Source organism: Thermobia domestica, chromosome 2 (assembly GCF_964235325.1).
Source record: "Thermobia domestica chromosome 2, izTheDome1.hap1.1, whole genome shotgun sequence".
NCBI lineage: Eukaryota > Metazoa > Arthropoda > Insecta > Zygentoma > Lepismatidae > Thermobia > Thermobia domestica.
The window spans coordinates 373,080,599-373,106,449 of record NC_137455.1 but is presented as its reverse complement, the minus strand read 5'-3'; the positions used below and the strand labels follow the sequence as shown (position 1 = coordinate 373,106,449).

The 25,851-nt window shown below is 32.9% G+C and overlaps 1 protein-coding gene across 1 annotated transcript in view; it reads right to left on the bottom strand.

Moving 5' to 3' along the window:
- Window positions 1-5,270: 5,270 nt before the first annotated feature.
- The window catches only part of LOC145678843 (uncharacterized), a 328,525-nt gene continuing 307,944 nt past the window's right edge, over window positions 5,271-25,851 (bottom strand). Inside the window, exons 3-4 of the mRNA XM_081749401.1 lie at window positions 16,372-16,478; window positions 5,271-6,881 (exon numbers count right to left, since the gene is read on the bottom strand). Of these exons, the coding sequence (XP_081605527.1) occupies window positions 6,718-6,881; window positions 16,372-16,478 (271 nt within the window). The 3' untranslated portion in view covers window positions 5,271-6,717. The remainder of the gene's footprint in view (window positions 6,882-16,371; window positions 16,479-25,851) is intronic.

Genomic DNA, 25,851 nt, shown 5'->3' with positions numbered 1-25,851 from the left:
GCAATATTGCCATTTATTTCAAAACTTTATTGTCACAGTTAGGTGAGAGTATTTTGAATGTGACTTTTTTTTTTTACAGATAAGACATGGTTCCATCTCTTTGGCTATATTAAAGCCAGAGCACAAAGTTGTGGAGTACTCACAATTCGCATCCACTCCATGAAAGTGTGGTGCGTCAAAATCCACAATAAATTTTAGGGCCGAATTTTTTCACACCCTAAGTGCGGAACTTTATTGGCGCGGCCGTTCATTGGGCATATCACTGAGACAGAAATTTAAAATGCCTGATTCCAGCAGTACAGCGACACAACACGCACAGCCCAGGCATCCATGGCATTACTCGAGAATGCTTTATGGATTGCATTCTCTCTTGTGGCATCTAGCCTACACGGTTCACTGATCTCACTCCACCAAATTTTTGCCTATGGGTTATTTCAAGGAATGCTTTTAGGAGCACAATCCGAAGACGCTTGATAATTTGCAACATGCAATCTCCATTACAATGCAGCACTCAGCCCGGGAATTCTCAATATCTTCAGGAGCATACAGCATTATTCCCAGACCTGCTTGCAAGTCGATGATCAACATTTCCAATATCATCTTAATATCGCATTTCTTTCATATCACGATACATGGACATTTATTGAATTTTATATTCCATGACACATTCTTTACAGTAAGGCATGAGTGCACTGTACAGTGACTTTTGGGGCATCCTGTATATATAAAGTCATTTTAGAAATACTCTTGAAAATTTGAGTTATAATTCTATTATTAACACAAGTGAAGTACAAACCCAGTTTATGCTAATATATATCTCCAATTATTAAACGACAAGCAGTAGGTGCAATAAGTGACGTAAGCAAAAAAGAAAACCCATGTCATGTCAGTGGTTTAACATGTGCAAAATTATAGAACTTCATAAATTTACTTTACTCGACGCTATAACATTTTGTGCGGGAAAACCAATTAACCAAACTGTGTCAAACTGAGATTTCGAGATATATTTCAATGCTCACCATCAGGGATAACAAAGTGGTGTGTAATCAAAGAAAGACAATTGAAAATGGATGTTTTATAAAAACTTATTATACAAATAATAAACATCTGTCTGTCAGAGCGTTGCGAACGCGACATTTTAATTGAAATTATGGTAAAGGTTTTCAAGAAAACTGTTTTCCTTAAATTGTTCCTGTGATTATAACTATTTTATAATTGTTTATTGATGTTTATATTACTCTTCGTATTCTGAAGGTAAACATTGTAGTGGTGCACGAAATATATCATAACCAACATATATGACTACCTTAATTTTGTGTGGAGAACTTGGCAGCTTATAGATTTAAGTGTAGCAAAATTAATTTTACTAAAAAGTTTAGGAAAATCTATTGAGTACCCACAACGTCATAGACTAGTTTAGTGAAATTTCATTATAGTCATAAGTTTTAAATATTTATTTCGATGTGTTCTTATAATACTCCATCATACATTTTTTTGTTTTCTAATTATTTTGCGTTTATCCTGATAAGCACTGGAAACTAATGGAGATAAGAGCTATCGTTTTTCTTTTTAATCTAATTTGACTTTTTTAATTCTAATTTTTTATTGTAATTTTGTGTGCAAATACAAAGAAATACATGTGAAAAGAACCACATGAGGCAATAGCCCATTTTAGCCACTCCAGCGTCATCTGTCAGTGACCGGCTGAACTACGAGCACGTGGGCAGCGCGCTGCGTCGCCCTGACATGTGAAAAGAATAGTGAACTAACAAACAAGAAGGTGTCGAAGATTAATTACATGCTACTTGCACAGTTACCAGCTATTATTAGGTGTCCCTTGTAATATTACCATATGAAGTGTCTCTTACACTATTACCATATTACGTGCCTCTCAGTATTGCTGTATTACGTGTCTGTTGCAATATTACTACAGGATGTTTCAAAAAGAATGACCCGATTTCATAAGATTACATGAATGAAGATAGAACCTTGAAGGAAATTTTAAAATATTCATCGAAATTCATTTTTTTCCTTGGCATAATTTTCAAATTGCTGGTTCACGAGGTTGTCGGTAGAGGTCTCTGTGGTACCCAGTATGATTGTGAAAGACTCAGTTTGTGTGCTTCATCTTCCAACTACTATGGACATAATGCGACAACGCATAGCAACGACAGTGGCAATGGACATGCTCGCACAAGTATGGGATAAGTTTAACTTGCAGTACACCAAGAAGACTCCTACCGACAGGCATGTGAACCAGCGACTTCCAGCTAGCACCAAAGGAAAATCTGAATTTCAATGTGTAGTTTAAAATTTTGTTACGAGGTCCTATTTTTATTCATGTAAAAGACACAGTCTTACGAAATCGTACCATTCTTTTTGAAATACCCTGTATATCGTGTGTCTCTTGCAATATTAAGATACAATTCAGTAAGTAAAAGGAAAATGTACTTTAAGAAAAAAAAGTAAGGAGTTGTATATGGCAAGGAAAAATATGATGTGCAGTAAGTAAAATCTAGTAAGGAACAATGGTTTGAGGCTGTTTAAATATTGCCATGGTGGATATATGGGTAAATTTCCATCTTCTGATGGTACATCATTGAGGAAGCCCACTTGATATGATTGACTTGTACTTGTGTGAAATAGTTAGTTATCAATAGTATTTGGTTTAACATCATAATTTTTTATTTTAGTTTAAATTCTGATGATTGACTGTACTGTTACGTGATGCTCATAATAGTAATACTTGCTTTTGATTATGCACAGAACATGTCTCTCGAAGATTTACCTCTTAAGTTATGTACAATAACGTATCTAGGAATTCAGTTTGGGGAGCTATGTGTAACATAAATCAGAATGGGGAGCTATCAGCATAAATCATAATGGGAAATCAGTTTTGGTTAGCTATGTGTATTGTTACATAAATCAGAATAGATATATTTTATCTTATTACTTATGAGTTCTGATTTTGAGTTTAGCACTGAAAATAATGTCCATCCTCTGTGTGTGTAATGTTCCGTTTAATACATATCTATATATGCTTCAAGTCTATTTGCAAGGATCGAAAGACTCCTCGAACAAAATGCCTAGTGACGACTCTGATTTCATATTTCTTTAAAGAATACAATGCGTTTTGATGTTTTACTTCATATCCGAAAATGTTAAGTTTTAAATTGAAAGAACGAAATCAGAATTCGTAGGAAATTACACCTGTATTCACTTTTTGAATAAGTATAATTGAACATAATTATTTTCTAGTTAGAATAAAGAAGCGTGAGAAACATTGCCAGATATTAAATTATTAACACTTTGAGTGCTAATTCCATATTTTTACGGAGTATTTGATCTTTTGTAGACTGGAGATTCTGTATTTATGCGTGATTTGATTCAACGTGTACTTCAATGGTTTTGCTCCTTTACTATACAGAGTTAGACGTTTCGTAATATCCCTTGGACTTCGTAGTTAAGAATTTCGTCAATAGATGGCGTGAAGATCCTAATTAATACCTTGTTACCGCTAGGGTTCAAAAACCATGTTATATATTTCGTCAAATTTTTATTTATTGTGAATTTCATGTTGTAAGTTTTGAACTTTCCAGCATACTTATAGTATTGAATAAATTGAATATTTTATATATAAGAATAAAGAGCAAGCTGTAAACTTTCAAACGGTGCATGCATTATTTCAGCTTTTCTAGATTTTGAGATATACTTTTTAAAAGGTTGCAAACAAGTCCAGCATTCTTGGGAAAGCCTGCATTTCAGAGCCCAGCACTCAGTGTTAATAATTCTCCTTAATACTGATAAAATTTAGCGTCACTTAAAAAAAAAAACTTTATTGGTAGGCCTACACGAACATGATCAGTATTTAAAATTGGGTTTTTAGTGAGAAACCAGTACATCTCATAAATGTTTCTCTCATTTTGCGATTTAAAACTTATGTATATTTTTAAAAATGTATATTATCAATATTTATTGTCAAATAAATGGAGTCGAATGTCGAATAACTTTTCGAAAAATTATAGAAGTTCGAGTTTAGGCTTTAATAATAATAATAGTAATGATGATATTCTAAGGAAAATGCTAGAAGTACCAGCGATAATATTCACTGTCTAATTCCAAAATTTCATTTCCGTTTTAATACTTTTTCTGTACCTTAATGAAATAAGTTTAAAACAAAAACAAACTGAATGGCTTATTGCAAATACAAGATCAAAATTCCTCTCAAAAGGGACTACTCAAGCGTATTTTGACAACTGCGAGATATTTTTTTTTTATATTATCAAGTTTATTTTATTACAAGTGAAAGGAAAAACAAATGATAAATCTATATTAACTAGTAGGAACTTAACTATTAAACAAAATGTAACAAAATAATTTCTGCTTCTGGTTCAGCAGTGTGCTCTGTCGTAAATTTTCAGAGAAAATCTGTATAAATCTTATTTTATTAATACTGTTAATTATGATTATTTGTGATAATTAATTTTCTGTGCTTAAAAATAAAATAAAATGTGATAATAAACATGTATTGATATGAATGACTGTATTTACAATGAAGAAAGGAATGTGATTGATTGATTAAATTTTTGTTAAAAAGAATGAACCTAAAAGAAAATATATATATCTAAAAGTGGATGAAGTATTTGGGGAAGAAGTAATAAAATTATGAAATATTGAACAACATTGAAATGCCATATGCTCTCCAATACACGTTTTCCTCACTTAAAACATGTAGTTTCTTTCATATCTTCTGATAAACTGAAAATGTTATTTGATTGGCATTTTCTAACATCTTATGGTTGGTACCATCCATTTCAAAGTAGATTATAATAAAGATAAATGCTTATTATGATTATTAGTTGGAGGATTATTACAACAATAATCTTATTGAACGTTCCCAAGTAATAGTGCTTCTCAGATACGTATAATATGATTTCCAAACTAAGGCTTCAAACACAAAATTTTAAGGAGTAAATTGTTTATGCTTATTACAATGGTGTTTAACTTCATGGTCTCAGCTTTGTTTTATAGTTTTTATAACAAATAAGTGAAAATATTATGTATAAAATCAACATGAAAACTGTGTTCATAAGGTGTTCCATTTCCTAAAATAAAGATACAAGAGAGTGCAGGCAATAATTACGGTGTATAGAAAAAAAGGCTTATTGTATTAACCAATGGCAGAAGCAGGAAAGTTTCAGGAGTTTGCTGGCAGTAAAATAATCCTGTAATAGTGAAACTTGTAAACAAAAACTTTTATATTTTTATTAGTATATACAAATCCCAAAATTCGAACAATATGGCAACACTCAACTAATATACTTAATTCAAATATATAAAAGTTTCGTTATGGCCATATTGTGGTCGCGTTTCAGACTTTCGCCACATCCCAGTCTTAACCCAATGCTCCGTTATGAACTCTTGTGCCAGAAACATACAAATGGGAGATAAAATATGGTAAAGTCACTGTAAAATTTTATGTATACGAGTATATAGACGTTGCTGATACTACTGCAGAAGATGGCGATATCTTTTCCCAACCCATACTTCTGATAGCCGACAAAATTTCCCTTACCTTCCCAGCGAGGTCCCTTCAGAGGAACTAAATCTTACCCAAACATCTAGGCACTACCTCCACCAGGGACAAAAGAAATCAAAACAAACACAGCACTGGTTTAGTTTTCTCAGAGATAATATTGTAGCTCTTTCTTTCACATGTTATAACCCTTATTTATATGTGTATTCATACAGTTTTAGCCTCTTTTGGCGGTTGTGTGGGTCCTTTCTGAATGCTTATAAAAGTTCATAACGAATCTTTCGGTAAAGAATCGGAAATGGCCTCCCTATTGTATCATAAAGTTAAAAAAAAAAAAAAAAAAATGTAATCCTATGGCAAAATATGGAGTTTCAGTGGGCTGTTTACTTACAACTATTTACATTCATGTTAAGACACTTACGAAAGGGGATGAGCTGCAAAAGTGCAACAAAATTATTCTAAATAAAAATGCAATGAAATGTGTATTTTTTTTTTTTTACAGCAAAGTTCAAAAAGATTCTTGTAACTCATTCACTCGTTGTGCTGTAAAACTAAATCCACTCATACATTTTTTTTGTAGCCTCGAGGACACTTTGGACACTTTATATTTAAAATTATTATTTCTTCATTTTTGTATAAGTGTATGCAACTGAGATCCAAGAGTAAAACTCACGTACGTAAGGACACAGACGCACATTCACAAGTAGATCGTAAGAAATTAGTGGTATTACAGAAGCAGAATGTGTCTGCCAGAGATATTGGTATAACACTTGGAAGACACACAGCAGGACCATCCAGCAGTTAAAAGTGCAGAACTTACACTATTTGCTGTACAGTATTACATTACATTGCTGTACATCACTCTTAATCACACAAAATGGTGTTGATTTCATGTATTCACAAGTATTAGGTACGAAAAATTGAGGCAAGAAAACAAATGCTATATACCACAAAAATGTTGGCAGTATAAAACATAGATATAAAACACACACACATTTTTGTGAATCACAGAGAGCAAATAATTTCACACATATTTGGGATATTGTGATATATTCAGCAGCACTAACCAACATTACTTTCATGTTACCAATTGTGATTTGGTCATCAGCGGTAACTTGAGTGTGACTAATTTCCACGGCAGGCAAATTTCCCAAAAGACGTAGTGACTAGGAACGGACTCTTCAGAACATGAAGATATTTTGTATCATTCTCCACGGCGAGGACGTGCACACTGCCTTGTGTCGAGGACACGGATACCTCCGAAGACATTCCGCAAACCTTCGATCGCACTCACATAGACGCTGTGAACACGATCCAGGGCCTCCCCATAACCCATGATCAATCGCTGAAACGGTTTGAGAAGAAAACATATATTACAAGACTTGTTACACATACGTGAATGTTCTTAATTTACTTTCAATTTATGTTTAACTTAGAACTAGAAATTCAAGACAGAAAATGACTCTACCTATAATTTTAAACTCTAAGAAAAACTGTACTAAAGATGATTAAATTCAATTAGGACTTAGATCTTGTTCACTAATCATGGTCCATGTCCCGTTAAGGGGGTCCAAAACTAACCTAACCTAACATAACGTTATATTATGTAATCGAAAATCAATGGAAAGAAGTGGAGAAATTGCAAATTTCGTGTGGAAGAAATTACTGGACCCCCTTAACGGAACATTGACCCTAATCATTACTAATAATAGGAGTTAACTCTTTCCAACGCCGTTATAATTCCAGTCAGGGATGTAAACGGCATCCATCTCGTGTAGAACTCGAGACCTGAGAGATATTTTAAATCCTTCAACATGCTACCATGAATTTTAAAATAGGCACGGACTACAAAGATAGCTCTTTCTAGTACTTACTTTATAACTACGATAAGAATGTATTGAAATAAGACATTGTTCGTAAGTACGATAAGAATATATTAAAATGCGACACATTGTTCGTAACTACGATAAGAATGTATTGAAATACGACATATTGTTCGTAACTACGATAAGAACTATTAAAATACGACATATTCGTAACTACGATAATAATGTATTGAAACACAAACTATTGTTCGTAACTACGATAAGAATGTATTAAAATATTCCCCATAAGATTAAGTTCAACTATTAAAATGAAGAAAAAAAATACTTTGTTCTTTTTTCTGGAGTGGGAGCCCCTTGAATTATAAATTTACTCACTGGTTACAGGCAATATTTTTTATTATTTTTTTAGTTAAAGAAAGGACTTACGCAGTTTCATTAATTGAGCTGAGCGAAGCGAAGCTCTTATACTTGGGTTAGCCGTTTGGTTGTCCGCGAACTCCTCCTAGACCGTTTGGGCGATCTCAACCAAACTTAGCACGCTGATAGAGTATGTCGTGCTGAGTGACAACATAGGTCGAAATCAAAAATCCGATGTACCATCGAGGAATAATCACCGAAAAACGCTTCCTGATTACGTAGTTTAAGCTCGCTCAGCTCATTTCATTGCAATCGGGTATATACATTGCATTCCTAGTATTAGAATTTTCTTGAATATTTGTTATCATTAAGGAAACAATGTGTTGGTAAAATTCTTCAGCCTTGTCTTTCTGTGCAAAAATATCGAGTGTTAATATTATATTAGAAATGTTACAGAAAATTTCGTGAGGAAATAGCTAAATTTATTGTTATTATTCTGCTCTATATTCTGTTTCTTTGTTTTTTCTTCGTATAATTAAAATATTATAACAACTGTCGAATTATAGCTAGATATTTTATGTAATGAATTTCTAGTTCTTTACAATTGTGTTACTAAAAGTTTAGTTTTCAATATGATTAATATTGTTAATATATTGCATAAATGAAGCTACAAATAGATGTATCGTTAAAGATTGTTTACATTACTATCTACTTTTGTGAGGAACCTCAGAATATTAAAGAATAATAAATTGACCTTACTTTAATACAACACAATGTAAAATAAATGTAAAAATTTGAGAATTCTGAATATATCTGATGATAACTTCATATTTGGAATTATTACATACCCAAAAGATAGGAAATATAATGTTTGATGAAAGAAAAGTAATTTTCTTTAGTGTTTGTATAAAGCTTTTAGTGGTAACCCGGAGGAAAACGATAAAGAAGGGGTCCCTTTTGTTCCTGTAAGTTGTATTTTTTACAACACAATCTTTGTTTGTTCATTGACATATAAATTCAATTCTTTTTTACTTAATTCTGACAATGGTCAGTCACAAGAATTCACGTACATCCCGATTTATAAGTGATTTCTAGAGCTAACTTTAACGTTTTCAATTAAATCACCAAACAACAAACAATTATAAATCTGAAAAAATATTTTTCTGGAGGCTTTTCGGGGGATCATAGGTACAGAAGGAAAGTAAATACTGCTCTACGGAGTAATATTAATGTTTCACCATTTGAAGATACTCTTAATGAAATAGAAGAGGGAAGCTATTTCTGTTCAAGAATATTGTTAATTATTTTGTTTATGTCGATATAATTAATGGAGGATTTCACGAGAGAGAGAATTTCTTCGATATCCCACATTCAACAGTGTTGAATAATTGCGACATATTTGTTGCTTTTCTATGTCATTGATTCCTAATGAGAATTATTTTCTTCTTTGCTTTGAAATCAACTGAAATTTTGATGGTTTGATTTTACTGACTTCTTCTTTAAGTCTAGCTAAATGTCCCCTAGGCTATTGATTTGTATGGGGAATTATTTTCCTTTGAAATCAACTGAAATTTTAATGGTTTGATTTTACTGATTTTTTCTTCAAATTTTTTAAATGTCTCTTACTTGGTTAAAATTTGTTATCTACGAGATATGTTAGAAAAGCAATGAGACTTCAAATACTGTGCACCAACCGACAACGCTGCTGCTTCCACCTTCACACGTTTACATGGCGGTTAAGCTAACCCTTGCCGTTACCTAAGTACAAGTTTGAACTTGCTCCAGTTGCTACACCATTGCTGAGAGCGTGTGAGATGAAGTTGTGCTTGTGAAGTGTGTTACGAAAATTGACCAACAATAGAGTTTGACCAAAGTAGTGTCAGCAAATTTTGTTTAAAGCTTGGCGAATTCACTACTGTGACTTATGAAAAGTTATTAAAAGCTTATGCAGAACATTACTTATCCAGGTTACAAGAGTTCAAATGGCACAAGCATTTTTTTTTTTTTAGAAGACTGAAAATAAGTGGAAGACAAATCTTGTACGGGAAGACCTTCAAGATCCTTTTCTCGGTTTTTTTTTTTTTTTTTTTTTTTTTTTTTTTTTTTTTTTTTTTTTGTCAGTCGGGAGATTGTTTGCAAGGAATTTGTGCCACTAGAGCGAACTGTCAATCAAACTTTTCATCGAAAGGTTCTTGAAAGACTCAGGAAAATTGTGTTACGTGTTTGATCAGACACTACAGACACTTGGATACTGCACCACGACAACGTACCATGTCACACAAGTCTCTATCAATGAATTTTTGGCAGGAGAAAGCACTGCTATGGCTCTTCAATCCCCTTATTCGCCGGATCCTTAATCAGTGTTACTTCTTTTTTAGTTTCTCTTGCTCAAAAATACTTGAAAGCGCGCCATTTCGGTACTTTGGATAACATTCAGAAGAGTGTAACCGACGAGTTGAAAGATATTCCACCAGAAGCTTTCCAGCACTACCTACGAAGACTGGAAGCAACGCCTCCATTGTTGTGTAGCTGCCTAGAGGGACTATGAAGGATTAAGTAAGTACTTGTACTATCCATTATATAATTTTGATAGAAGGAATAAAACTATTAGAAAATCCCATGTACACATTTGAAAATATCTTAAAATCCCTTTCTTTTTTCCTTTCACTCAGAAGAGAGTGATCTTAAATGATCTTATTTGTGAGTTTTCCTCCGTGCTAGACTGTGAAGCTAAGAAATTCTAGGTAGTGATAAAAATAACAAGAAATTTGATTTTTTTAAAAATTTCTTTTGTAATTGATAAAATTTACTTTTTTGGTTGTTCAAATTTTGAATAATATTCTTTTAGGAACCAGTGTTTTACAACAGCTGAAAGGCGGACACTGCAGTTGAAGTAAGAGAAGCAGATAGAAGCTTGGAAAAAGTAGAATAACAATTAGCCATTTAAGTAATCAAATGCTGATATAAGTAGTAAAGCTGTTATCCATAAGTTATTAGAGTAGAGAAAGCTAACAATAGCTTACTGTACACTCATACTTCTCTATGAAATGGACTTGCAGCACAATTTTTGATTAACTTTCTTCTGCATCCAAAAAAGCACTACATTGTATGACAACCAAATTTTCCTACTTACTTGATCAGACAAAAATAATCCTTTTATAAAAAAAACTGTACCTAGAAACAACAATATATTACAAATAACACCGTTATTTACAGATCATTTTAAAATATATCTAAATATAAGAATAAATAAAAATGGTTGTCATGTCACATGTCCCGTATATGTCTTGGCTGTCCTTCGCAGTCGACCTGAAATGTAAAGAAAACAAGTTCTGTCATCGTTATAGATACATTGTTGAAATGTTAGTCCAGGTTAATAACATATTTGACTGTTTGGAGTCATGTCTTTAAAACTTATATCCACATCACTCACATTTGTTAAAAGGTATATATTCCTTCCTCAGTCCTGAATTCAAGTGGAAAACATAATATGTTAGGAGTGAGATATTTTTATAAATGCTTTCATTTCGTTTTTGTTTCTTAATTACTGTTGCGTGTTAGCGTTTGGATTTTTTTTTCAAAGCTAATTCATTAAAATCAGAATAAATATGAAAAAATCTGGTTAAATAGCCTCTTTGCTGATTCAACCAAAATTTGTTTATCAATTTTCAAACTAGCAACGTCTAATTAACCATAAAGAGACCATTCTACCCTTTCTTAGGTTGATACATATGTTTAAGAGGTGTGTTTTTACAAGATAACCATATATTTTTTTTCATAGTTTAAAAACAAATAACATTATACCTTTGAATAGTTCCTATTTATGTTTTATTGTTCAGTTGTAGTATACCAGTTTTAAAACTCCAAAATTATTATAAATTATAAATATTTAAATTTTGTAAATTTATATAGATATTTTAAGGCTGCTTAGGTACAAAATACCAACTATCTAAATTAAATAAATTAAGTCAGGGTTAGAAAAAGTGTAAGTAGAAGGCTAATATTCAACGCAAGAAAAAAACCACTCCTCTACGATGTACTTTCAAAGAACATTGTCTTCATCTTCAGCCTAGGCACATTTTGAAAAGGATTAAAACATAGGAAAATGGGTAAAAATGGTTTAAAAGTTTTTTTTTTTTTTTTTTTTTTTAATGTGCAAAGTAAAAATCTTCTTGTTACTGGAAGTAAACAGATGTTAATGGTAATTCACTTGTCACTGTTCACTGTTGTTCATTTTTTTTTCTTTCTTTTCAATACCTTCCAGACGGCGGAAATGAATAGTAGAAACACTACTCCAAATCGCATTTATGCCACCTTTATCTGAATTGAGTGTTGGTTTGGTCACATTGACATTTAACCCGATAGACACCGCTACTTTGTTGAGGATCAGTAAAAAATGATTTAAAATTCGTAATATATTTTTCTATGGATTTAGGAGGAACTTCTGAGACTTTGATGTTATATTTGTGCAATGCCTTCTTAATTTTTGCCGAAATACGTGGGACCAGAGGGACACCAATCCATTTGTCGGCCTCGGCATCTGTTGTTGGCTGATGGTGGGTGCCGACGATCTCCTGTTGTACCTACTTGTACCACTTCGGTAATAAAGACTTTTGAAAACCATTTTCTTGTCCAATTTTAATTAAATATTGAATTTCTTGGTTGAGGTCACCAGGTAGTTCCGAAAGTAGAAGGGCTGTCCTAAAGAAGTTTTTCAAAATATTCAATTTCTGAAGCCATGAATGTGGTGATTTAAAATGAATAAACTTGGTGCCAACAAAAGGTTTACGATATACTGAAGTAACAAACTTATTGGCTTGTCTTTTGATGATAATATCAAGGAAGTTAAGAGCTCCATTTTCTTCAAGTTCCATCGTAAATTTGATTCTAGGATGTATCTGATTAAATTCAATTCATAAATCCTGAAATTTGAGATTTTTACTTCGCATATATTTTTATTTATTTTAAACCACTTTTACCCATCCATATTTTCTTTCGTATGTCTTAATCCTTTCCGAAGTGTGCCTAAACTGAAGATGAAGATGATATTTTTCGAAAGTATTTCTTAGAGAGGAGTGGTTTGTTTCTTGCGGTGAGTTTTAGACTTTTACTTACATTTCTAATTATTATCATTACTCGCAATACAGTGATAAGTCAGAGTTGTTTCCAAAATCTAATTCTTTTTTTGAGACAAGCCCAAAACTTTTTTAATTTTACCAAACATACACATAAAGCTTCCAAACAAAAAATATATAAACCATGCATATTCCATGTCTCAGTTTCACACAAAGAGACTCTACATTTAGTCAACTACATCTCAAGTCTACACTTCAGTTTTAGACTTGTCGTTCGTTTATAAATTAAGCAAGTCGAGAAGAGGCGGAGTCTTCACACTTAACTTCTGCTACCACAGAAGCACAATATAAGTTCTTTTCCATATTAACCATTTCCAACAGTTTCAAATTCCTTCTTTTTAATTTAATTTTCCTTTATCTCTCGTAATACTCTGCAAAAATATCAGCCTAAAATTTAAATGAATTAAAAACCTAGAATCAAACAATCAATTCTTAGTTGATACTCTTATATTGTTCACAAAATAACATGGTGAAAGCGTCTTAATATACCTGTACAGTTCTGGATTCGATTTTACGTGTACAAAATTTTTATCTTTAAATATTTATAATTTATAATAATTTTAAAACTTTTAAAATTTAGGTATACTATACATTATTTTATGTATATCAGCATAAGGAAGCGAGTTTGAATTATTTTTTCGAGCAATTTAAGCTCATCCAAAGAGATTCTAGGCAACAACTTGAAATGACAACGAACGTGTATTGGGTTGAACGGCAAATTCGCTCTGTTTATTCGATCAGAGTGGAAAACAGGGGGGTAAAATAAATAAAGAAAAAAAAAAGTGCGTACAGCTCGACCAGATCGTGAGCAGACGGTGCTCAGATTTGTAATTACAAATGTAGATGTCTTACTGATCATACAGAGTTGCCAGTTACAGGATACTCTGTTCGTCGTGTCGCAGTCAAATATTGTTTTTGTATATTACTGATTACATATAATGGCAGCCAAATTTATTTCTTTTTAAATGCGCAATATATTATTGTAAGTCAGTTGATCCTTCACCTGCTTTACACTTCAGGGAAATCTGCGAGATGCATGTGCTGACTTGTCTGCCTCAGCGTTCCTTTTAATCCATGCTCTTTTGGGACGTGGTCTATCAAGATTCAATATCCAATTGTTTCTTTTCCAAACGGAACTCTGAGGTTAAAAAAAAAGTTCTTTTTATGTCTTTTATGGCACTGCAGTTTTTGAGTTTTTGAAAAGGAAGTGACGAAACCAAAGTACCAAGGTCATTCATGTATTTTATCAGCGTAAATGATACACTTTTTCTCAAGGAGAAGGGAATCCGAAGCATATTTCGTATTCCTTCCGAGTACTCATGAGATTACAGAATTATTACCATAAGTTTGAATTCATATGTACTCCAATATTCAAATTTTAGATTTTGCACGCTTGCTTCCTCCTACCATCTCCGTCTCTTGCACTCTGGATTTTATAAGAATCCTACTGTGAGCCAATGACAATATTTTCTGCTAAATATCTTTGTTAATTGGATAAGCAAGAGAATAATAGTGAGTAGTGACTGTATGAAAGGGTGAAAGTATGATGTAGGTTTCCTCAGCAAAGGAGTTTTCTGTCTCTTTCTTTCTTTCTCTTCTGTTAATAACTTTTTCATCTTTGTGTTACTGCATATTTCCATGGGCAAAAAGGTGTTCCAAGTTTCTTTTTTCTTTCTTTCTTTTCTTTCTTTCTTTCTTTCTTTCTTTCTTTCTTTAAGCTTCAAGTAAAATGAAGTTCTTGCGTTAAGGGAATTGTTTGGGGAACAGGTAATTAGAATAAATAAATATTGATTAGAAGATACAAAGTCTGATGAATATTCTCTCAAATTGAAACATGTGAGCTTGCGTTGTCGCGACTAGCTAGCCTCAGATGCCTTTAGTCCGTCCAGTTGTAGGCAGTACACATCAGAATTTTCCGTTCAGTTCAATACATATCTCATAATAATTTTACATTAAGGTACCTTGACTATTTGTTTACAAATGAATCTCTCCGTTTTACTACTATGTGGATTTTCTACAAAATATTAAAAATGCATATTGCAAACTACTACTTTCAAATTGTTGCTTGCCTGCATTAATTTGATGGCAATTAAACTGTGTTATATTTGTGATTAATGAATGTTATATTAATGAAAAAAAATCTCATGGTTCGTTTACGCATATTATTTCTTCTCAGCCAAAACCACGCTTGTATACTTTTCAATGTTTCATAAATGCATCTACTAGGTATTGTGGTTAAGAAATACGTTATTAATTGAAATAAAAATTTAAGAAAACAAATACGCAAGATTTTGTTTTGCAGTGACCTCAAAAAAAAAAAAAAAAAAAAAAAAAAAAAAAAAAAAAAACCTGGACGTAATAACTGTGCACATCCTCAAAGCTTTCGAAAAAAGAAAACGCAATTAGTAACTACAGTAATTTACAACATTTTCCAACAAAGTACATTATCTGATGTGAGGTAGATTTAATAATTTAAAGAGAGACGGAAAAAACTACCTCATACCTCTTCGTCAGTTAAAAAGGACTCAACGATTCTTATCATGTGAGTCCTTAAGATGATAATGGATGAGTCCAGTAATGGATGTGTTTCGTCACTTCAAAAATTCCAATGGCAACAATAGTGCAAGATTTCAAAAAATGCATGGTTACCAGACAAAGAAAACATAAGCCGGTATATATTTATCTTCATGTGATATATTTCATTACTTTCCTGATAGGAGCTCCTCCGTGGCTAAGCGGTTAGCGTACGCGCCTTTGGCGTAGGAGACCCAGGTTCGATTTCTGGTGGGAGCACATGTGGTTCGGTTTCACGTTAATCAGTAGGTCCCGTCTCGCTGCTGAAAGGGACGTTAAACTTAAAATGAACAACAACAACAACTACTTTCCTGATATGTTTGTTCTCTAATATTTCCTGTTTTGGAAATTTAGACAAAAGTTACACCAGTTTCCTCCACTATATTTGTGGGTCAACGCGAAACATAACCATCGTAATTTCCATATTTAACTGATTTTTTCAAACCTTCTGAAAAGAGGTGACAGCGAAAATATACCATGTTTGACTCATCCACAATTGCATATGTTATATTCAAATAAACAGTTAAAACCTCTTTTTCCTTTCTCTTTAGCTTTTTAATGTAAATAGTCAGGAAAAAAGAAAAACCTAATGACAAAATACACATGAAATAAATATAAAATATAAGCTAATAACTATTAATTAGAAGCATGTCTTACCATCTGATAACAACAACACCAAGTAGATACATAACTCTAACAAGATAATTTTGATTGAGTCAGTAAATGACGAGCGATTCAACCAGATAGAGAAGAAATGTAATGCCTAATGTTCTGACTGTAAAGAAAACCAACTTAAAAAAATGTGATAGTAACAAGTAGTAAATAATCTTTAATTATTTGGACGGATAAGTATGTTTGAACGTTGTCATAGTTGTTGTCAGAGTCGAAGGTAGGTTGGCAGGTCAATTAGAATGAGATACATTGTACACCAGATACCCCTTACCACAAAGAGGCCGCCTTCTGTAGCATTTCCAAAGATAAGGAACGAAATATTCGAGAAATAGGGGACAGTTTGCCGTGTGGTAGCACCAATCGTGCATCTTACAGCATCTGCAACAGAAAGCATTATGCACTAGATTAGCAAAAAAGGTACTTCAGTTGTATTTTTCAATAAGAGTAAACTACAGTTATTTAATAAGAAAAAATCAATTTTATCTTAATTCCCTTCCCATCATTTTATACATGGAGGAACACTTCCTATAATTTGGGGGTTCTCTTCAATAGGGAATTGAAAAGAAGATAATTAACTATTTTTAAGAAATGTAAATAGTAGTAAAAAAAGAACCAGAAGAAACACAATACTATTGTCAATCAAACTTCATATGGTATCAATATACAAAGAGCTTATAGCATGTTCAGCTCTCAATTTCCTATTCACTAATTTTGGTGAGCTTTTCCGAGTAGCAAAAATGATATGGGAAAAGAGAAAACATGAAGCAAATAAAATGTAACATAATTAAAGGAATTCAGTTTCAAGCCAGGAAGCAACGGCTGAAGTACACTAGGAACCACACAATGTTGCCAGATGTAACCAAGGTGTAATTTTTATTTATTTATTTATTTATTTATTTATTTATTTATTTATTTATTTATTTATTTATTTATTTATTTATTTTACAAAACAAGTAAAGTGACTCATAACTCATACGTATGGACCTGTGGGGAAAAGTGCATAGTTTCAGAGCTAGGGTTGTCCAAACTCGCGAAAATACCAAATTTCACGAGGCATTATTTCGAATTCGAGAGACTGTGGATAGTGAGCCTTATCAGCGCAAAGGAAGTCACGTATACGCAATCCAAAAATGCACATTTCATTAATGTTCAATTGGTGTACAGAGTATTCACTGTAGGGTGAAATTCCCAGACATGTCATCACCCGAATTTTGAGATATGCTCTGACTTTATGATTGCTCCAAAGTAGGCAAATGATAAAGCTTGATAACAGTGAACACGAAAACATTTGGTGCAACGTCGGAAGTGTTAAGGATCTCAGCAGCACGGTCTCTCGTACTCGGGAAAACGCATGCCAGGATGTTTTCTTTCACGCTTATAAGTGGAAAAAACGTGACTTGACGAAATACATCGCATCACACGGTATTCCGAACACAAAAAACATGGTGCTGCCGGTTCTCAACATTTCCGAGTCTCCACCGAAGCACTGGATATCCATTTTGTTGTCAAGGCTTGCCTCCTGCCTAGTTTGGATCTTCCTTGAAATCAGGGTATATATGAAAATTCTATTGAGAGCAAATCTGAGAATTACATCCTGTAGGAATTCCCTATACACTTGTTGAAAATTGATGAAATATGCACTTCTGGATTCTGTATGCGTGGCTTCCTTTACGCTGATAAGGACCACTATGCAAAGTTTTTGGAATTCTAAATAGCGCCTTTTGAAATTTTGCTTTTTCACGATTTTGGACAGTCCTAGGTATGAAACTATGCACTTTTCGCCATAGGTCCATATGAACTTTTTCTCTTATTTTGAGGTGAGGAATCACCTCTTACAGCTTGTCGGTATAGTTCATTACACCCTATATATATGGACCTATGGACCCTATATATAATTAATGGAACGTGTTTACTCGACTTTGTATGAATGGATTGTTAATGTGACGTAAAGTTGTGAATGTGACAAAAGAATTTACACATCAGGATGAAGGAGCACATTAGGGACTAAAAAAAGAAAAATATTATTTCATGTCTTGTTTGTCCAGGCACATAAAGGAATCCCAACACCAATAAGCGAAGTCTATTTAAAGAAAAATGAAAGTGAGTATGTTTGTGACTTCATACCTCTAAAAGCAATAGACCGATCTTGATCGAATTTTCAACATAAATGAGGATCGGGCCTGAGATTGATTTTTATCATTTTACTGTGACGATGTAACTTAGGAAAAGGGAAGGGGGAATACAAAAATGATCGAAAATGACCGATACTAGTGTCGAATCCGTAGCTTCCAGGGGCGCTGAGATGAACAGTGACACTTACGATCCCGTTTAGATGTAAATTCAGCCCAGAATAATAATATTTAATTTTTATTTAGTTAGATTACTTATTATTTTGTGATTTTTCTTTTTCTTTTTTTTTCTTTTTTTTTTTTTTTTGTTTCTATCGATTTGAAAGCGCTTCAAGTAATAGTAAAAACTGACTGACTAACGGAAAATATTACTATTTTTTTAAAAAATTTTAACCCAGCGAAGCGGTTAATTGACGCTACTAAAGAATAACTTGAAAATAATCTTTTGAAATATATTTTGTTTTTTAAAGTATCTTAACACAGGCACTGGCGGTAAGTGGTGGCTCCCATTTACTGAACAACATGTCCAAACGATATAATCTGAAATGAATTAAGAAATTAAAGAGGTTAAAGTTAAGTGGATTGTCATAGACATCCGCGCACGGAGGCGTATTATCAGTGTCGGCTCTTGAGGGAAGTCTCAATCGCTAAAAACTAGAAGAAAAAACTTACGTAATGATTGACATTATATACAAAAATTAGTACATTAGGTAATTTTTTTTTTTTTTTTTTTTTAGCTTGTAGAGATAAATTTGGTTGGTTGGAGTTTAGCATTTCTTTTCAGCACCGAGCTTATATGAGAAGTGGACCTACAGTTTGAGGTGGACACGCTAGTCACTAGTCCTACAGGGAGGACTTCTTAGCGACATTCTTTTCTATCGATTGTAACTTCCCTCAAGAGATGCAACTAGCATTACTAATACCAGCAGCTGTCCGTTTGCATAATTTTACTGATGTTACATTCTAGGTATTGTGATTTTTTTTTTTTTTTTAATATAAGTATTACCTTTCGCTACACTATTTCTGCTGCTCGAAAAAAAAGTTAATCAAAAGTTATAGAAATGAAGATCAAGGGGCAACCACGATAACCTTTTCATTTATTATTTATTTAAAGAAAGTGATTGACACATTTTTTAAAAAATACATTTTAAATGTAATAGGTGTAGCACTTAACTTACTTCAATTGCGTCTTTAAGTCTTTTCCTACCACAAAATACGCGACTGGAACAAGTTAGGGAACCTCTTTCAGACAGTTATATGCAGCAGAAAACCAAACTTTAAATGCTACACTTTTTACTTTAGAAATATCTTTATGTATTAGTTCAAAATCTTTACTACATACAAATGATTAGAAACTTCACATTGTTCTTTATATTCAGTATGTCTTGGTAGCTATTAAGAATTCAAAAATGCAGGATGGTCATTGTGTTACAATTGTCATAGCCACTGTATACCTCTGTAGCAGTAACTTACGGCCAGCATTCAATACTTTCTTGAAACCAGTGGCGTATCTCCCATTTCCGATATCCCACCGAAGCATTCCGTGTTCACTGCTGTTAAGGTTTACGTTTTGTTCTTTGAACCCACCCTAAAGTCCGACCATATCACTTGGGAGCATATCTGGGAAAATTATATTTTCTAGGGGATTCGCTCTGCACTCATTGCACATTGTTGAACTATGCTTTTTTTGATTGCGTATGTATTACTTCATTTACGTCGATACGGACCGCCACATCACGATTTCTCGAATTCGATATAACGCATGTTGAAATTTATCTTTTCCAGGCTTTCGGATAGTCCTAGCTCTCAAACTATGCATTTTCTCCCACAGATCCACATGAACATTTTTCTTATTTTGATGTGAGGAATAACCTCTTACAGTTTATCGGTAAAGTTCATTAACATCATGTATAAGAATACCAGTGCATAATACAGTGAAATATATTATTCAAGAATAATACAGCATTTGAACAGCCATATAACTTTTGCATTATGTAAACATAGTTTGTCGATAAACTGTTCTAAAAGTAGTGTCCAACTTTTATCGAAATTCACTTTTCCTGATTTAAGACTAGATTGCTAGCTTCAATAAGGAACGATTGTAAAACTTGTCTTTTTAAAAATATTTTCAGCTATTTTTTTTAATAATCTTAAAACAAGTTCTTATTCTTATAGTCCCGTTACTAATATGTTATTTTGTTGTTTTTGGTTTATTCCTTTCTGTCAATTTGATGCCATTATTTATTACATTCAAGAATCAGTTTCATGGATACTTGAAGCTTAAGAGACAGCGATGCTTTGAGAAAATGGAACAGAAATGGTTGAGATTTTAACATGGAATTCAACTATTATTTATCTATGCATATAAAAGAACGAATAGTTTGTAGCTTCAAAATGTAACAGTAGAGACTTAATACAGCTTGAGAACATCTGGCACATTATGTGGAGTAACTGTTTAGAAAGTACCTATCAAAACCTGTAACCTGTATTTTATTGGGAAAATTTCGAAAGCATCACAACATTTTTCTCCAGTCGTATAGAAAAATTAAAGCTGATACTGACGAGTTTGAGTTTATTTTACTATTTGTTTTACACCCTCACACAATTCCAAGGTTATGAAGGACAGGAGCCACTATTAACCAAGGGCTTGAATGTGACGCAGTTATTGGATGCACAGACTATCATTCAAGACCAACCTTTACAGTATAGGCCGTTACCTACCACAATATATCACCTTTAAGCAAACTGGATGGGGAATTGCACTAGTATTTTTTAAAGTTTTTCAAGACATTAAATGTCTAAAATACTTGAACACATTTGAATTTTCCACTACGCAGGCAACAGAAATCGTAACTCACTTTACTGCTAATGAAATACTATTTCAAATGATATTGGAATCGAATGGGCATAGTGAATGTTGGCAACGGGAATTATAAAGAAAAAAAAAGGCTTAAAACTGAGTTCTTTATTACGTGCATAAGTGTGATAAAACTTTTCATATGTTAAACGCACAGATTTTTCCTTATAGTCTTGACTGAACTATAAACAAACAATGAAAGCTTAAAAAATGTATTAAAACGCCTTCTAATTTAGAAATAAAACAATTTACTTTAAAAGGGTCTTTTAATTGGTACTGTTTGTCAACCATTGTGAAAATAAAATTTTGTAATCAGAACAATTTAAATATTTTAGATACGCTGATGATTCTCTTTCTAAATACAAAAAGAATGAAGATTTGCTGATGTGAGATTTTTTTTTTCAAAGAGCTAATTTTATACATCCCAAAATTAAAGCCACATCTCAGAAGAAAACAACAACATTAATTTCTTAGACATGACTATAAATACGTATGATAATAAATTCCATACCATTTTTAGAAGCCTGATTTCTATATAAATAAATAAATAAAAAATCGACTCATTCAAACTGAATAAAATTCAGTTTTTGGATATATTTTTCTTAACATTCAAACAAAATAAAATTCAGAAAAAATGTAAGCAAAAGGCTAGTATTCACCGCAATAGAAAGAAAATATCCTAAGTAGCGCTTTCGGAAGACCCTGCTTTCATCTCCAGCTTAGAAACAATTCGAAGAGGATTTAAAAGACGGAGGAGAAATGTAGAATGCACTTACAAGTTGACCCTTGCACCATAGATAACTGTTTTTTACAACAGTTATCCGGATTTATAGTGCATCTTAAAGACAACCATAGCATTGCTAATTCGTGTCAGCAAAAACAACAACTGAACGAAAAACTAAAGAAGACTATTACATTCATAAAAAGAAACCTACAATCAGTTTAGCTAAGGAAACATAAATGTGATTTCTTTACAGTCTTTTCACTACATATTTCCGCCGTTTGGATGGTAAAGACAGTGACGAGTGAGTAACCATTTGCATATGTTCACTTTTGAAAGAAGACTTATGATTCAATACTTTTTAAATTTTTTTAACCATTTTTTTACCTATCCACATTTCTCCCCAATGTTTTAAATTCTCTTCGAATTTGATCTAAGATGAAAATGTAAGAAGGATCTTCTGAAAGCGCTACTTAGAAGACTATTTTGTTTTTTGCAGTAAGTGCATTACTTACATATCTTTCTAAACATTATCACCGTTTGTAATACTGTGATAGAATAAAATCCAACTTTGGATGTATTTTTTTCTTTCTTAAGAGTACAAGACAAAGACATAGATGAGCAGTTGTCACTCGTTCACGGACTCGGTTCCTTAAACCATTACAGCAGTTTATGTTAGATATGGAGTCCTAAATCATGACAAATTCATGAAAGAGGTCTTTAAAAATCTAATAACAAAATACTGAAAACAATAATACAAAAGATAATTAAATTTTACTTCCTTTATGGCGTAAACTAACTTGTAGATTACAAAAATTGCACAAAAATACGGTTTTAGAGTAGACTTCAAATCATTCAAGGGTCTAGAAAGGTTTCGATAAGTTACATAAATTCATAAATACCTGGATCAGACATATTCACAAAATAATATGCCTGATACTTTGTGGATAATATGCCTGATTCAGGTATGTATAAAGTGGCTTGTAACTGTAAACAGCCCTGACGTAATGGCAAAGAGAAACCTTGACACTAGGATAAAGGAGCGTATCAGGGATTGCAGAGAGAAAAATTTGACTGATTCAGAATTATCTAACCACTTAGATGAAACTAAGCATTCTTAAGTAAAAATTTACACAGAACGTCTTCACTTTCTGAAAGACTACTTCACGAATTTTATTTTACCAAAGATCGAAAATTAAATCTGGATAAAGATGATTTTGACAAAAACTGAGGCTACATTACAAGGGAGATGGTGATGGCAATAATGAACGAAATAGTATATAAAAAAGAAGAAAATAGGGAAAAAGAAAAGAATCCAGGGAAAATACAAAAAATATAAAAAAATTCATTCTTTGGCCCTCATACGCAAAACCCATAATATTGCAATATCAATAGAAACACGTAGCTAAACTTGATTTAAGCTTTACATTTAAATGACGTCTCAGGCCCCATTTTCGATGCGGGATGCTATCTGAATATTTAAAATTTAAGTATCATGATTAAGAAACAAAACAAGAGAGAGTGAAGAGTAAAACGAAGACTCTTCATGCGTCAAATAACTGTTTCTAAACAAACTATAATCGTGTAACAACACATGTTAAAAACCTGGCATCGAGTGATTTAAAGGAAAAGTATGCGAAATATCAGAAATGTTTCTCCATGTGTTTAAAAAGAGAGAGCAATTTATCCTCTGTTCGGGGACATGGAGCTATTCCTTGGCAGAATTTCTCTAACCACCTCATTACCTATTAGGTGATTCGAGTTAATTAAATAGTGGTTATGATTGGTTAGGAAAAATGACTTATGTAATGTCAGTTAATCAGAAAATAAATATTTATTTGTACATAGATATGGAAGTAAGTTTAGTCCCCAAGTAAAGACAATTGATATTACATGATAAGATTACTGTATTTCCGAGCATCGAATATTGATAATTAGTGGGACATAGTAGAATTACTGTTGCTAAAATATATGGTCCATAAAATATTACTATTCGAAATAAAGGATACTATTGGAACATGAGAACTACAGTTTGGTGACCACTGATAGGTAAACTATTCGTGTTCATTTGGTTATAAGTAGACAGCTATCAGTCGATTTTATTTAAGGAACCTGAAACTAATACTTAGTTAACCTCAAGTAAGCTATTCTCTTTATTATTTAGCAACTTACAGTTTTAGAACCTGTCAGTAGCAAGATTCGTGTCAACTATTAAGTCACAATAGTGTTAGCAAACTTTAAAATCTTTGTCTGGTGCATCAGCTAAAGAATCCTAGGCAACGGCCTCATTTCTAGTGGAGTACACATGAAACATGACGATCACATTTTCCTCCCTTGAGACTATGTCTACTAAGTTGCAGAAGGGAAAGCAAGGAAAGATGTGTTAGGTCTTCCTTGAATTCTGGCGCGCTAGAAATATCTAAATTATTTCATATCATTTGTGTTATTCTAAGGGTAAATTACAAGTTCAAAAATATGTATTTTGTCGCTTACTCTGAGAGAAGAACGCAGACTGAAAGTATTTAAGAATAAGATCCTGAGACGAATATTTGGATCCATGAAGAACGGGAATAGAGAGTGGCTGAGGAACTGCATAATTTATACCGTTTACCAAACATTGTTAGGATCATCAAGTCTAGGAGGCTCAGGTGGGCAGGTCATGTAGCCAGAATGGAAGAAATTACGCCAGAATGGAAGGAACGCTTTCATAGTCGAAGAAAGACCATTAGGAAGACCTAGGTGCAGATGGGAGGACAATATTTTAAGATGGATCTTGCAGAAATAGGAATACAAATAAGAAAGTGTAACCAGTTGGCTAAGGACAGAAGTCAGTGGGGAGCTTTTGTAAACGCGGCATTGAATCTCTGGGTTCCATAGGCCATAGAGTTAGTTAGTTAGTTTAAGACAAGGATAAATGTGTTAGTTTTGTCTTCAATTCTGATACGCTACAAATATCTATATTAGTTTATACTATTTGTTTTATTCCAAAGGTAAACCACAAGTTCAAAAATTTGTATTTCTGCATTATTAGCCCTCCAGTTTATCTATTATTAAAAGCTAAATATCTAAATGAAAACGTACTTGTCTCTGCTAATCTTCTCTCGTTAGGAATGCAACTAACAACACCGTCTAATTTTCGAATGCTCTTGACATTTTTCATTGGTTTATTACAAAGATTACAGGAGCTCAGTACATCAAATATCTACAGCAAATCTATGGACTTACTTTGGGAAATCGAAACGCAAAGTAGGTGAGGTGTGAGTTCACAATAAAGCTATGAACACCAAAGAGACAATGGTCCTCGAGATAATTTTTTTTGTTTGTTTGTTTTGTTTTTAATGTTGTACTCAGGGACAGATTCAAGCATATTTATCCTTATATAGCTTGGTAGGACCACTAAACCATCAGAAAAGAGGTAGGATCACAGTTTCTTTCCTTTGCGGTTCCAAAAGAATATAAGTACCTGGAAATTAAGAAGCTGGAATAGAAAGCATAACCTGAGAATTATTGCATCACTGTATAAATTCGTACCGCTTAGCTTATATTAGTGGCAGGCAGTGCGTTGCCAATTATTCTTAGTCCGTTATTCCATTATTATTGTTTAGTTTGTTATTTCGTGTTGGTAAAAACAGTGTATTCTAATTCTACACAAATTTGTATATTTTTACAGAATTGATGAGTGTCAAGTAAAGAAAGAACATTTTAAGGAGAAGCGCAGCAGGATCTGCGAAAATAATTTATGTGTATGGAGCTAATGTGATTGCAGATAATCACTGACAACGTGTGTGAGTGAATAAATGTTGTGTCGTGTATAAGAATACAACGTTTTATTTACTGACTTGAGCTTATGTTAATTCTTGTAGTACTGTAAATCTATATGAGTAAAAATACGTTGATTTACAAATCGCTACGAACTTACCCATCTACCCAGCAGAATTAAGGATACCGCGTAATTAAAAACTGCATAAGTGTGGTTTCGTTATACAATCACTTACACACTGTACTCTTTATTTACAAACATAATTCCAGATACAGCTGAACGCT